At 41.1% G+C, this 14219-nt stretch overlaps 1 protein-coding gene across 2 annotated transcripts in view; it reads left to right on the forward strand.

Annotated features, from left to right (window-relative positions):
• Positions 1–5375: 5375 nt before the first annotated feature.
• The window catches only part of Myoz2 (myozenin 2), a 32794-nt gene continuing 23950 nt past the window's right edge, over positions 5376–14219 (forward strand). Inside the window, exons 1-2 of one of the 2 annotated variants that reach the window (XM_021158976.3) lie at positions 5376–5548; positions 6076–6167. In XM_021158976.3, coding sequence (XP_021014635.1) covers positions 6092–6167 — 76 coding nt within the window. In that variant the 5' untranslated portion in view covers positions 5376–5548; positions 6076–6091. Of the gene's footprint in view, positions 5549–6075; positions 6168–7075; positions 7172–14219 lie in introns of those variants that run through there. The other variant, XM_029475624.2, reaches the window with a different exon arrangement.

Genomic DNA, 14219 nt, shown 5'->3' on the forward strand with positions numbered 1-14219 from the left:
AACAAAGCTTTCTTGCTTTCCTGTGTTTATGCTCTGCATTTTAATACCTGATATTTGCACAGCTGAAGGAAAGGAAAGCATACTGAGAGCAAGGAATCACCGAGAGCCTCAGGAGCCGGCAAACCAGAAAAACACGAAGAGGAAAACAGTTGCACAGGTTACAACCCGAAAGCATTCCATCCAAAACAAACCCAGTCCTCGGATTTCGAGATTTCAGAGGAAACCTCTAAGGAACACGTTGCTGTACTTATTCTGAGCATTTTTAATTCTGTTTCTTTATTTATAGAGATGCTCAGAACAGATTAAAGAAATAGAGATCTCTCCATGATACTGTAAAAGGGCAAAGCCTTTGGATCGGACGAAATCAATTCTTTTCTTTTTTTTTTTTTATGTTTTTTTTGAGACAGGGTATCTCTGTGCAGCTCTGGCTGTCCTGGAACTCACTTTGTAGACCAGGCTGGTCTCGAACTCCGAAATCTGCCTGCCTCTGCCTCCCGAGTGCTGAGATTAAAGGCGTGTGCCACCACGCCCGGCCAAACCAATTCTTAATTCCATCTCTGTAACTTACAAGCGTGACCTCGTGGAGATTTTTCTCAGTTCCTCTGGACCTCAGTTCCTCATCTTTGCTACAGTCCAGGCATGGCAAATTCAACCTCAGTAGTGCCTGTCATTGTGCCTCACGCCATTCCCACTGCTCTTAGGCCCTTTCTGCTGTGAGCACTGTTTCAGACTCGCCTCTCTCTCACTGGTATGTAGGATGGGCACTTTATGGCCTCTTTATGGCCAGGGAAAAAGTCGGTTGCTCTGCCCCTTCCAGACTAGGAAAATGAAAACCACGGAAGACTCAGCAGGTCACCAAGAAAGGAACAGGGCATTTTGCATAAACCAGAATCCTGTTACCTGAAGAGCCTCTCCACAGGAGAGTTGTTCACACAGCTGTGGAATTTATTTCAGTCCTAGAGCCGTTCCTTTAGCTCTGTCCCTGATAAACCGGTCATCTGCTTCTGCCTACGCCCTGTTCTCTCAGGCTTATTTTAAGGCTTGATTTGTTGTTCATCCCTTACAGGTAGCTGAATCACTTGCTGTCTGAGTCATCCCTCCGTGGGGCCGCAGTCACTGCCTGAGTTTGGTTTTATTGTGTGCAGATCCGAACCCAAGCCTCAGTAACAGTAATGTGAAGTTTGTTCCTTGTCTACCAGTCAGCTCTCACAGCCTGCCCCCTTCAAATCCTGCCTGAATCTGTAATTTCACACAGCCACCTCATATAAACTGGAAACCGGACACAGAGAAACACAGAATTTCAAAACAAGCTCCGAGTTAAGGACGATCAGGGCAGGCAAACCTTGTTTACCAGTTGGCTGACATGTTTCTGTTTACCCATGTACCTCCACCCAGTTGAATGAGTTTGCTTTTCATGGGTCTCAGGGTGTGGATTTTTGTTGGGTAGTACTGTGGTGAGAAGAGTCACCTTATTTAATCTTTTCTACTCTTTCACCAAATGGTAAAATTAGAAAGGCAGCTGTGGCCAGCCCAACATCAGAAACAGCTGTACTGCACGGGTGTTGTAGCTATATAACATATACAACACAGCGCCCCACTCACAATCTTCCTGAGACATACAGTCTAGCCACCCACTTTGCTCATTAAGGAAAACAGTCTTCTCTTTTCTCTTTAGCATGGATTGGAATTAGAAAACAGTATCCTGTTTGAACAGACGTTGGAAGACTCTCCAAGGAAGACAGTACTTAGGGGGACAGAATGGTGTGTTGGGTGTGAGGATATTCTTTTCTAGTCTTTAGTGTGTTTGGGGGTGGGATGGGGGCAGGGCAAGTCCTGGGACATAGGCATGGATGGTGTGATCATCATGTGACAGGTTGGGGGTGGGGCACCGTTTGGTCTAGTACTAGATCGACTTTTCAATAAAATAGAAATACATTAACTGTGACTTTGTTTGAAACTAAGAGCCTGTCAGACGGAACATCTGATAACTCATCTTAGCACTAAAACCCTGAGATCTCTGTGTGCACAGAAATGCATGCAGAGCATAGACTGCCTTAAAACTTTAATGTCACGGGTTTGGTTTTTGCTCTCTTCCTGAGCAAAAGTAACTCAGAAACCAGTTAAGCCATCACTGAGAAAATAAAATAGTCTGGAGTATGTTTGAGAACTAAACAAACATTTAAGCTATTAATGCCCTAAAGCATTTCCTAAATTTTCAAAAATATTCTATTTCAACCTTGAAACTGTATATAACATAAAAGTAGAAAGAAAACTGAACAGGAAAACTGGGGCTTTTTTTTAATTTTTAATATTTTTTATTACATATTTTCCTCAATTACATTTCCAATGCTATTCCAAAAGTCCCCCATACCCCCCCCCACTTCCCTACCCACCCACTCCCATTCTTTTGGCCCTGGCATTCCCCTGTATTGGGGCATATAAAGTTTGCAAGTCCAATGGGCCTCTCTTTCCAGTGATGGCCGACTAGGCCATCTTTTGATACATATGCAGCTAGAGACAAGAGCTCCGGGGTACTGGTTAGTTCATCATGTTGTTCCCCCTATAGGGAGCTTTCTTAATCTGTTATTTTTAATGTTTTATTTTAATAAATCTATTGTTTTTGCTAAATAATACACTTGATTATTCTAAATCCTTCCATATTCGAGGAACAGCAATGGTGAAATGAACATTTATTAAGCTTTCACTAAGCTTAATGGATTTCTCAAATTGTTATACAAACTGTTCAACATACTGTAACAAACTGCTATAACATACTGTAACCTTCATTGTGCCGATAACAAAACTAACTTAAAAGCTCTGCCATCTAATCCTGAAGCCAGGAATACAGGAAAATTTAAAGATTTTGTTTTGGGTTTGATTCTTGTTTTTTTTTTTGTTGTTTGTTTTTTTGTTTTTTAAACTGTCTACGTGGGCCCAGGCTGACCTACAGTCAGCTTTTGCCGTTGATGGCTTGAACGCTCATCCCCAGGTTGATGAATGCCGAGCTCCTAAGTGAGTGCTTCCATTCTCCCAGCTAATGAAAGGATCTTGAGAGGGAATGCAAGTCTGTTGACTTTAACCAAATGATATCTTATTGGCGTGGAGTTCATTGTTTCTGGGCAAACATTTGCTTAGAAGAAACTTGGAGAGAGAAACTTCAACCAGCAGTGTATGAATTTAATACTGTGGCTAGGCTCACAGTTTATTCCTGTGTCTCTTGGTGCCCTGTCTCCTGCCATGTCATCTCATGCCATGTCATCTCATGCTATGTCATCTCATGCCATGTCCTGTCATCTGCTCTTTTGATTTAATGACTGTATATGTGGTGCTGGGGATCAAACCCAGAACCTCACACATGTCTTGAGCTACAGCTCAAGCTGTATCCGACCTAACAAGAGCAGTCAATTCCTGCCAAACCTTCCATGCATTCCACAATTAGTCCCCAGACCCCTAATTCATTCCATTGAAATCAAGTACTTATTTACAAGATAATGTTTTTTAATTGGCTTGGGTTTTGTTGTTGTTTGCTTGTTTTTTGAGACAGGGTTGTATTAGCTGAGGCTGGCCTCCAACTGTCTATGTAGCTGAAGTTGAACTTGAACTCCTTCTGTTCCAGTTGAGCTACATTCCCAGTTTCCAGGTGCAGTTCTGAGTACTGAAGGTACAACAAGGCCCCAATTCTTTTGGAGTTTGTAGTTTAGTAATAAAAAGATGTAGCAACCAATCAAAGATTAGATGAGATGTGATGAGCAGATTAAAAAAAAAAAAAAAAAACAAACAAACCCATCCTGCCATGCATATTCTTGGGGCAGATACTGAGAACTGTGACCCGGAAACCACGGCATACTTTGTAAAACAGTAAATTACTCTTTTATGTTGTATGTGGCTGAATGGCTAACCTTTGTCCCATGGATATAAGCAGGAGAGATATAAACAATATTCAGACACCTTCTGAAGAAGAGAGAGTGTTCTTTTCTTTTTTCTGGGTGGATAAAATAGAGGCCTCAGAGATCTGCATTTTAGGGATAATGGAGCAAGAAGAAGGAAGGGAAAGTCACGTAGGTCAGCCCTACCCGGCGTTCCTCACTCTGGATTAAGTTTTCTTGGAAGACAAACAAAAGTTCACCTCATTGTCAGTTGGTTGTTTCAGTGGAGGTTGAGTCTGTCCCTCACTCACATAGGATGTTCCTCTTGACTGATTTCAAGACACTAAGAAAAATGCTTGAGAGATCAGTCAGTGATGCAGTGGAATGCAAGCAGGATGGTTGGGGCAAGGTGTCAGGAGGACTTAATACCAAGCCCTCAACATGTCACACTGTGAACTCTGAACTTGGAAGAAGTGAGCCAGGTGAATTGGGAAGTGTGTTCCAGGAAATAAGGAATTGTAAAAGGAATATACCACACAGGATAGGAAAACTATGACCTTGTGATCAAAATCCAGCCAGGAAGCCAAGGTGGTTTGACTCTGAGAACTTTTCCTGTCATAATTCCTTGAGGCAGAAGTCCTTCCTTCCCTCCAGACCTTGGAGAGGCTGGGCAACTTTGCAGAGGCAACTTCTATGGATGTCTTCCAATGTGTGATCCAGTTAGAAGCTTTGAGCTTCATGGCTTGGCCGATGTGAAACTTTCTTTATATTACCATTCAAATATTACCTGTTATTAAAAGCTGCAACAATTCTCACCTTTGCTTATGGGCTGGCTCTGTTGACAAACTCATCACAGCCTTTGTTCGTGGTGAGGTACTGTAGATATTGGCCATAATGTTCATTTTTAAAAAGGTTTTTTCTTCTCTCTTCCTACTACCCCCTACCCCCCATCTCCCCTCCCTCTCTGCTAGGTCTCTCTCCTCCGTGTGTGTGTGTGTGTGTGTGTGTGTGTCCATGCAGATACTGGAAGAGGCCAGAAAAATAATGTCTGATCCTCTGGAACTGGAGTTACAGGCAGTTGTGAGCAACCATGTGGGTGACTGGGACTTGAACCCAGATCCTCTGAAAGATAACAAGTGTTCTTAACCACTGGGCCATCTTTCCAGGGCCCCTACTGTTCATTTTTATTATGAATAATTCATCATTTTGCTCTAATTAATATACATCTCTTATCCCCTCGACTAAGGTATGGAATAAGAACTACATCTTCAGAAAGTTTTAAAATCCATTTTGGCTGTGGTACTTTCCAACAGAAAGTGTTCAGTAAAAACATTCTTGTGTTCAGTAAAAACATTCTTCAGGCCCAGTGAATGAATATTTCATTCAACTATCTCAGAGGCCAGAAATACAATAGAGAGAACCCAATCTGTCCCTGTCCCTCCCTTTCGCCAGGAAGATATGAGTAGCTAAAGTATTTGGTGCTATATATAGTCAGTTGATGTCAGCTGGATGCCAGTCTTCTCAGAAAGGCTCAGTCCCCTGTTTGAGTCAGATCGAGGGACCATGCCGTTCCAGGTTCAAGGATAAAACCCATCGGGCCCAAGTGCCGTCATATTCCACCTTCAGTGCCTTCCTCCACAATTGGGATTCACCCCTGCTGAAAAGTGCAGCCTGACAGCAAGGTGAGTGGACGGTTTCCTAAAATGTTTTATTAGTCAGTTGGCCCCAGAGGTTCAGAGTTATGTGACTCATAAAAGGATGGTAACCCTTTGCTGTAAAGGGTAGCTTTCAACGCTGACTTAAAATGTACCAAATAGTCTGGCTGAATGCGGCCTCTTCCTCACTCTTAAGAGTTTGCTGGGAGTGATGTCTCCTGATGCTCGTGGGATGACAGCCAGGAAAGAAGCACTGACAGATGAGAAATAACATGTAGGAAAGAGAGGGGAGAGCAAGGAGGCTGTTCCTCAATGCATAGTGGTCAATGTACTGGGTCACGTACAGAGGCTGGGTCGGAGACTGTCACCCTCTGCCCTGGGACATGAGCTGCTGATAGGCATGTGCATTGTAGACAGACAAGCAGTCTATGTTGGCCTTTCAGTAAAAAAGCAGTAGCTGATTCTTACTAACGAAGGGAGATGTTCTCTTTCAGAAAGGATGATTGTAACGGATCCTTCACACTGCCTCAATCATGTCCCTTTACTTTCAACAGGGAACAAAAAAATACTATGCTATCACATAGCGCCATGGTGAAGCAAAGGAAACAGCAAGCATCAGCCATCACGAAGGAAATCCATGGACATGGTACCACTAAAAGCTCTTCATCATCTTAATGTAGCATGGCACGGATTTAGGTCCTTTCTGATGTTAATATTCTATAGTTTACTTCCTGTCTACCATAACAAACGTGAGACTCCTGGGGGGGTTGGGAGGGGTGGTCGCTGTAGAGAAGCCTATGGCAATGCATCCTTTTGCGGCCATCCTTCCTCATCTGAAAGCTATTTTCAGATGAACAACTGCTGCAGAAGGAATGAAGCAAGCTGACAGCTGATGCTCACTCCCTGGGTCCGCCTCTCACATTATCAGTGAACATGATGCTTGTTAATTTTGTTTGCTTATAGACAATGGTCACACAGCCCTATCTTTTTCTATCGTGATTACTTTTACTTTGTCTTACTTAAAAAATTCAAAATATGTTCTATCAGCCTTTGAAAATTTTTCAAAACAAATAATTGATTGCATAGAATTTCATGTTCAGTGTTTAACCCTGACACCAGCATTCACAATTAGCAATTGATTTACTAACATAGATTGCATGCAAAATCAACTTTATTAATACTTTCTGAAAATGAGTTTTTTTTAATGTGAAAACAACTTAATTTTAATATTTGACAGATGCAAGATATTATTTCAATAATAAATAATATTTTTATTATTTTAAAATCCTAGTACATAGTTCTGGAAGCCCTTATATTTTACTTGTTAAAAAGGAAATTCATTTCGTTCATGAATAAAGATTAGCATACTGTTAAATTTCTAGTTTAATATCCAGACCCTTTTTAGGGCTGATCTGACCCATTCCAGATATGTTGTGGAATTTGTAGGGTGTCCCCTTATCTTTTTGTTCTGTTGGCAGCAAATGAAGCCTTGCACCATGAAAATATTCGCATCTAGAGTCATGAAACCGTGTGAGGCATCTGGAAACCAGGATGAGTGTAGTATTTCACATCATCTTTTCCATAAAGCAAGCTGTTCTACCAATCAAAGTGTCTTGCATACCGGCCACATACCACAGTCATGTTGAAAGGGTACGGCTCAGCTGTGATCTCTTTGCTATCAAACCATCATGCTGGCTTCTGCTTGATTCTCAGGCTTTCCTTTCATGGCAAATTCATTTAGAATAAAATGAGAATAAGTCTGCCCTAGCTACCAGACAGGATCAATCCAAAGTTTCAAACTTTGTGCTTTTTTTTTTTTTTTTTTTTTTTTTTTTTTTTTAATTTGCAAGCATCTTTGTGTATCCCATTTTGGGTAATTTACTTGAAATCATGTCTGTGGCTTTCCTAGTCAAAATGTGCCAAAAGTCAAGTAATAACTTAAACTTGAGACTAAAGTGTTTAATGTAAAACTAGGCTTTAGAAAGTCACTTCCGAATTACATCATCATCATAATTGTCTTAGGCTATACCACCCTGAACACAAATGATCCCATATAATTATACCATAATCATAAGTAAGTGAATCCATTTAATATACTCTCACTCTAAATTAAATGTTAGATTCTACTCTGCATTTCCCTTGAGAGTAAAATTATCTCTTTAATTTTAATAAATATAACCATTGAAAGCTTTATGTTTAGAAAGTATAAAAATACAATTATATATCAAGGGGGGAACACTACAATCTCCCCACCAGGAAGTTTTGGCCATGTGAAGACTTCTCCTCCAACAGTGGATGAGCTCCGGGCCAGGTAGGAAGAGCCCCAGACTGCTGAATATTATAGATAGAGCTGGATAATCAGACTCACCCAAGACAGGACAACTAAAGTGTGTTATGAAGCAAGACAAATATGTAATTTCTTTCTCTTATCTCTGCTGGAGTCTTGCGTGGAACTTGACTATTTGCGGGCTGCAAGGAATAGATAGTTCTGCAGCAGGAAAGCATCACCTTTTCTAGGGATGAAGGAATAAGATATGATCTTCAGAGAAACATTGACGGCGGAAATGAGTCTTTATGTTTAAAACATCTTGCAGCTGTAAAAACACCCGGATAGTTTAAAATGATATGTGATAGAGTCCCAATCTTTATGTTAAGACTAAGTGGTCTTCTTACACATAAGAACGATGTTAAGTTTTATAACTCACACGTTCTTATTACCACCCTCCACAACCATCTAACCTGGAGGGAACGCTGAGTGAGCCTTTGTGAAGTGGACATTTACCCCAGTTCTTGTGACCGAGACCACAGCTGGGGAGACTCTGAGATGAGTAGGGAAATAGAAGAGGGGAAGTTTCACACTAGATCACTCTTGTTATCAGAAGGACAAACTGCCTGGAAGAATCACTGAAAAGGTCTATCTATAGAGACGACAGTGTCAACTGTATAGAATGGGCTTTTAAATCCTAGTTTCCATTTACCTCACACATGTTATTGCTCGTTCTGGACCCATGGTAATTTGATGTCACATTAATACACCAGAAGTGAATATATCACATGCCCAACAATGAGCTGATTAAAGTATCTAGAGCCTGCCAGATGGCTCTGAGGGCCAAGCCTGGGGACCTGACTTTAATCCTTGGAATTTACATGGTGGAAGGCAAGAACAAACTCCCAGAAGTATACACACACTCACACACACACACACACACAGAGAGAGAGAGAGAGAGAGAGAGAGAGAGAGAGAGAATATAAACAGATAAATGTTAAAGAAAACAGTGTGTCCTGTTACCCAGGCTGTCTGCCCCGATTGGTCTCATCACTGAAAAGCCCTATCATAGTACTGGTACTAGAGGAACAAATGGGGAAGTGGACTTGTGTTACTATTGTAACAAAAACATTTGTGCTTCATACAACAGCATGTCAGCCACAGTTGCAAACATCTAAAAAGTGCTATGATGCAAGGCTGATGGAATATATTGCTTTCATCTGTACATGAATTAGTTGTGAGGACAAGAAAGGACAGCCCATAATAACCCTTGACCCATTCGCCCTGGGCAGTTTACCTGGAATCTGTACTGGTTTCCAGCATGAACTGTGATCCTTGCTCACTCAAGAATGCCTTCCAGTGTTGAGAAATAAGCACAGAGGGATAGGAATAAGAGGCTAGGGATAGGAAAGGAAGAGACAGAGCCATCAGGATGGATTAAGGACAAGCACTCTATGATATGGCTGGGAACGGAATTGAGAGTTAAAACGACCACAAGATGAACTGAGTGTGAAGTGTTCCTTACCTGTAAACACGGTTTCCCAGCAGCTCAGAATAAGATCCGCATAATAGAAAGGGGACCAAAGTGTCATCTGCCACCCAGTAGCTTTTCCTCCTGCACTATAGGAGGGCTTTGTTGTCTTATGCTTTTTGGATTTTTGTCTTCCTCTTGATAACTGGTGAACTGCCTTCCTTGGCATGCTGAAGACAATCTGGAAGGTTATTTTTGTAATTTCAGGGAAAGAGTTTAGCTTTGTCCTCTGAAATCGGAAGGCCCTGGTTCCGAATGGAGGGCTGTGTGGATCTGGCTTCGCGCCGCTGCACCGAATTTTTTTTGTTTGTTTGTTTGTTTTTTTGTTTTGTTTTGTTTTTGTTTTTTCGAGACAGGGTTTCTCTGTGTAGCCCTGGCTGTCCTGGCACTCACTTTGTAGACCAGGCTGGCCTCGAACTCAGAAATCCGCCTGCCTCTGCCTCCCAAGTGCTGGGATTCAAGGCGTGCGCCACCACGCCCGGCCCCAAATTAACATGCAGACATTTTCTTTTTTTTTTTTTTTTTTTTTTTTTTTTGTTGTTGTTGTTGTTGTTTTTCGAGACAGGGTTTCTCTGTATAGCCCTGACTGTCCTGGAACTCACTTTGTAGACCAGGCTGGCCTCGAACTCAGAAATCCGCCTGCCTCTGCCTCCGGAGTGCTGGGATTAAAGGCGTGCGCCACCACGCCTGGCTGCACCGAATTTTGAAATTCCATTTTTCCATCCACTGAGCTGCCTGAAGGCTGGAATGTCTGTGTCCATTTCTCTGTCAGTAACAAAAAGAATGATAGCATTGACATTGCAAGGACTCTGAAAATCTACAGAGCACAAGGACTAGACTTTCAGATGAAAGATTTTGCCAGATTGCTTTTTTTTGTTGGTTTTTTTGTTGTTGTTGTTTTTTTTTTTGTTTTTTTGTTTTTTTGTTTTTTTTAACTTTTCCCGTCAACCAAAAATCTCAGTATCAAAATGATGGGGAGAACAATTCAGTGTGTGGATTTTTGATATTTCTTTAACTTTTAACGTTAGCACCATTTTAATCTCAAGGAAACAAAAGAGTGTGTTCTCTTTTGAAAAATAGTGAGCCAGGCGTGGTGGCGCACGCCTTTAATCCCAGCACTCGGGAGGCAGAGGCAGGCGGATTTCTGAGTTCGAGGCCAGCCTGGTCTACAAAGTGAGCTCCAGGACAGCCAGGGCTATACAGAGAAACCCTGTCTCATAAAACCAAAAAAAAAAAAAAAAAAAAAGAAAAATAGTGTGTAGTCAGCCATTGGGGATTCAGAGTTTCTAAGCACCTAACCTTACCGAGGTCTTTAAGAGAACTACACTGAACTCTCTCACACTAATCGCCACCTTGGGTCTCTACAGAGCCTTTTCACTGTGACAAGCCCTTTCCCTGCACACTACAGGCAGCGCTGGATGGTTCTGTTGTGCAACTCTAGACATTGATAATAGAATTTCCTAAATATGCATAGGTCTTCTAAGCTAATCACACACTAATGGAAAGCTTTGTAAGTACTATTAACACTTAAATTTAAAGGCATAGGTGGTGGTGCACACCTTCAATCCCAGCACTGGAAAGGCAGAGGCAGGTGAATCTCTGTGAGTTCAAAGCCAGCTATGTCTACCTTGTAAATTCTAGGCTAGCCAGATCTGTACTGTGGGCCCTGTCTCAAAAACAAACAGAAACCTAAACAAAACAACAAAATGCCCTGAAATTGATACAAAAATTTATGAAATTGGAAAACAAATGATCTCATGTAGATTTCAAATGCACCTTCATTTAGAAAATATTTTCAGTTACAGTTTTCTTAATTTATTAATAAGGAATTTTTCAAACATTCCTCAAGATAACAGGCCAGACTACAGTGCTTTATGTTATAGGTAATACATGGCTTATAGTAAATAATAACATAGATTTTACGAACTATCATTTGTAGATGAAGCCCTTCACAAGTGCAGAAAGGTATCTCTTTGAATCAGTAAGGCCACCCTAAGTAAATACGCTTTATCTGTCTCTCTCCCACAGTTTATCCATTCTATTAAGACCCCATTTGCCTGGCAGTCATGAGGAAGTGAGTTTAGATCTTTGGTCGTACTACAATTGTTTGTAAGTGGATTAAATTCCTGGATCCGACTGCAGTTCTATATCGCTATAAATGACAGCTGTAGGAAAGTATGCCTAGCCATTTTATTTTCAATGGATGAGCTAATGCCTCAAAGACAACCTTCTCAGTCATGAGGGTTTGAGTGTGTATCGTTTACCAGGCCCTGAGATGGAAAAACACCCTTAGGACCCCATGCTGGTGTTACACTAAATGGCAGGGGACACCTGAACTTGTGCATAGGACCCATGAGCATAGAAGCAGGCAGCACACTCTGCTGAGAGTTTTAAGCAATGGGGGTGACCACTCCTTGGAATTTCAGCTCCCACACAGTTCTGAAACTTTTGCTTGTGTGACATCGTAAACTTAAGGAAGGGGAAGGAAACCTCGGGGATTCAGCTTGTCTTTTGTTGTTGTGTATGCAAAGGATGTTGTCTTGATGTATTCCTGACACGTTGATGGATATGATGCTGTGGTTGGTACCATCAGAGAGGCTCTAATGAAGTGTGGGGAGAAACGAGCACATATGTACTCATAAAGCAACGACAAAGCAAACAGTACAGTATTTTAAGATTTTCCTCACGTAGCTACAATGGATAGGAATAACCTCAAGGCCACAGAGGTAATAGCAAACTTATCCAGCAAACATTATTTGAACAGTTATTCATGTTCTTACTTTGACTTCTTTATTACACGTATAGAACTTTTTGTTTATTAATGGTGATCTCGCTGTTGTAGCTCAGGCTGGCCTTCTACTTGTAACCTTATGCCCCTGTCTGCTGAGTGCCACTACTCACAGCTGGAAGTTCCTTTTATTCATTGCTAGGAACGGAACATGGTCTCACATAGGCTAAGCTCCTTAGCTTTATCCATAACCCTGTATAACGTCTGTGTGTGTGTGTGTGTGTGTGTGTGTGTGTGTGTGTGTGTGTGTGTGTGTATGCATGGGTGAATTGTACATGTACTTGTATGTGTGAGTATACAGTTTTTGGGTAGTTCAAACTGGTCTTGATCTGAGGTTGACCTTGAATCCTTGATCCTTGGTCCCCACTTCCATCCTGCTGGGATTGCAGTTGTGCACTGTTACATCTGCCTAATCACTTAACTTTAATCATGGTATGCTCGCTGTGTAACTACTGGCTTGCAGAATTTCTGGGACTGCTTTGGTCTGGCCTGTGAAACAGTACATGTCCTGTCACATCACTTTGTTTCTTATGCAATGCTTCTGAGCTTAAACATCCAGATGTTCTGTCACTCAAAGCCACTGTGGAGTGGGAAGGTGGAAGTTTAGGATTTGAAACAATACAGATTGGGATGTAATGAATGAATTGACTGATGAAGTATTTTCCTTTTTGTTTCTTATTTCAGTGTTCTTGTGGCATAAATTTACAAGCAGCGCTGGATTCTATCAGCAGATAATTTCTTTGTATGCCCTAACATTGAGGACTGATAAGTTTTCGTAGCTGTGGGTGCACATTTTCCTCTGATGGCAGCTTGTAGTGAGTTGCTAAAGAGGAGTAATCATTTCTTGTGAGTCCAGTGAACCTAGAGTAAAAGGCAAAAGCTTTCTTTCTGCAAATACCTCCCCTATGCCTTCCTTACCATGGACCTCAGCATGGGTTTTCTAGATCAGCCTTTCTCATCCTTGGCTGTGATTCTATATTTAGCACAAGTTTTGCTCTTCTCTTAGCAAGATTGTGTAGAGAAAGTAGCTATCTGAGTTAGCACATGCTTGGTTGAAAATAACAGAAAGTAGCTAGGTAAATGATAAAGGAAATTTAGTGGTTTACATATCTGAAAAAGTCAGAGGTGGCCTAGGAGGCCTTGTGATATGGCCTCTACATAAAACCAGGGCGTAACCCCGGCACTGATTCTCTTGGCTTTGCCCTGTTCTACTGTCATTCTCCCGTGGACTGTTGTGTTCCAGTACATGCTCCTCAAAGCTTAATTATCATAGCTCATTTGTCACATCATCTATGGCTTCTGTCTTAGTCGTTAAAGATAAATATTTGTTTGCCTAACGGTCAGTTTTCCTCTTTATGTACTTAACAAAACTTTTCAGTGGCAAAGAGATTCTGAGCATTCTACAGAAATACATTCCTGATTCTGAAAGCACTTGGAGATCTTGATGAATTATACCTACAAGTTCAGAGTTTGAGAAGGCTGGCACACGAATAGTGCCATTGGTTGGAAGCTAGTGTGGGCTACAAAGAGTCTGAAAATAAAATCCAAATAAAAGAAGAAAGTAGAAGAATTTTATCTCTCTTGATCTCTGGGAAAGCTCTTTAGTATTACAAATAGAAAATAATGATCTTTTGTCTTGAGTTTTTGGTTGTTTGTTTTGAGACAAAATATCAGTTTGTAACACAGGCTAATATATGGAACTCACTCTATAACTTAAGCTGTCCAGGAACTCACAAATGTTCTGCATCCACTTCTAGCTTCTGGAACTTTGGGCAAGAATACACACTCTCAGCTAAAAATAGCATTCATACAATTTTTTCTATAATTACAATATAAGGTACATAAAAATTAAAACCAAAAGAAATTACAAACATAAATAAATAGATAGATGATTGATAGATAGATCGATGGATCGATTGATAAACAGATAAAAGAATCATGATTCAGTGCTTTGGAGATACAATGGAAGTGTTAGTAATCATACATCAATCTGAGTGCTGGGATTCACAGAAATGGCCTTTGAGCTGGTTGGGAAAGATCTCCACTCCATTTTCCTTCCTGCCCCCTTTATCCAGGTTGCTTGGCACTAGTTACAGAGAGAATGGTATTTATC

The sequence above is a fragment of the Mus caroli genome, unplaced genomic scaffold, assembly GCF_978045245.1.
Source record: "Mus caroli unplaced genomic scaffold, Mus_caroli_1 scaffold_3, whole genome shotgun sequence".
NCBI classification, from domain to species: domain Eukaryota; kingdom Metazoa; phylum Chordata; class Mammalia; order Rodentia; family Muridae; genus Mus; species Mus caroli.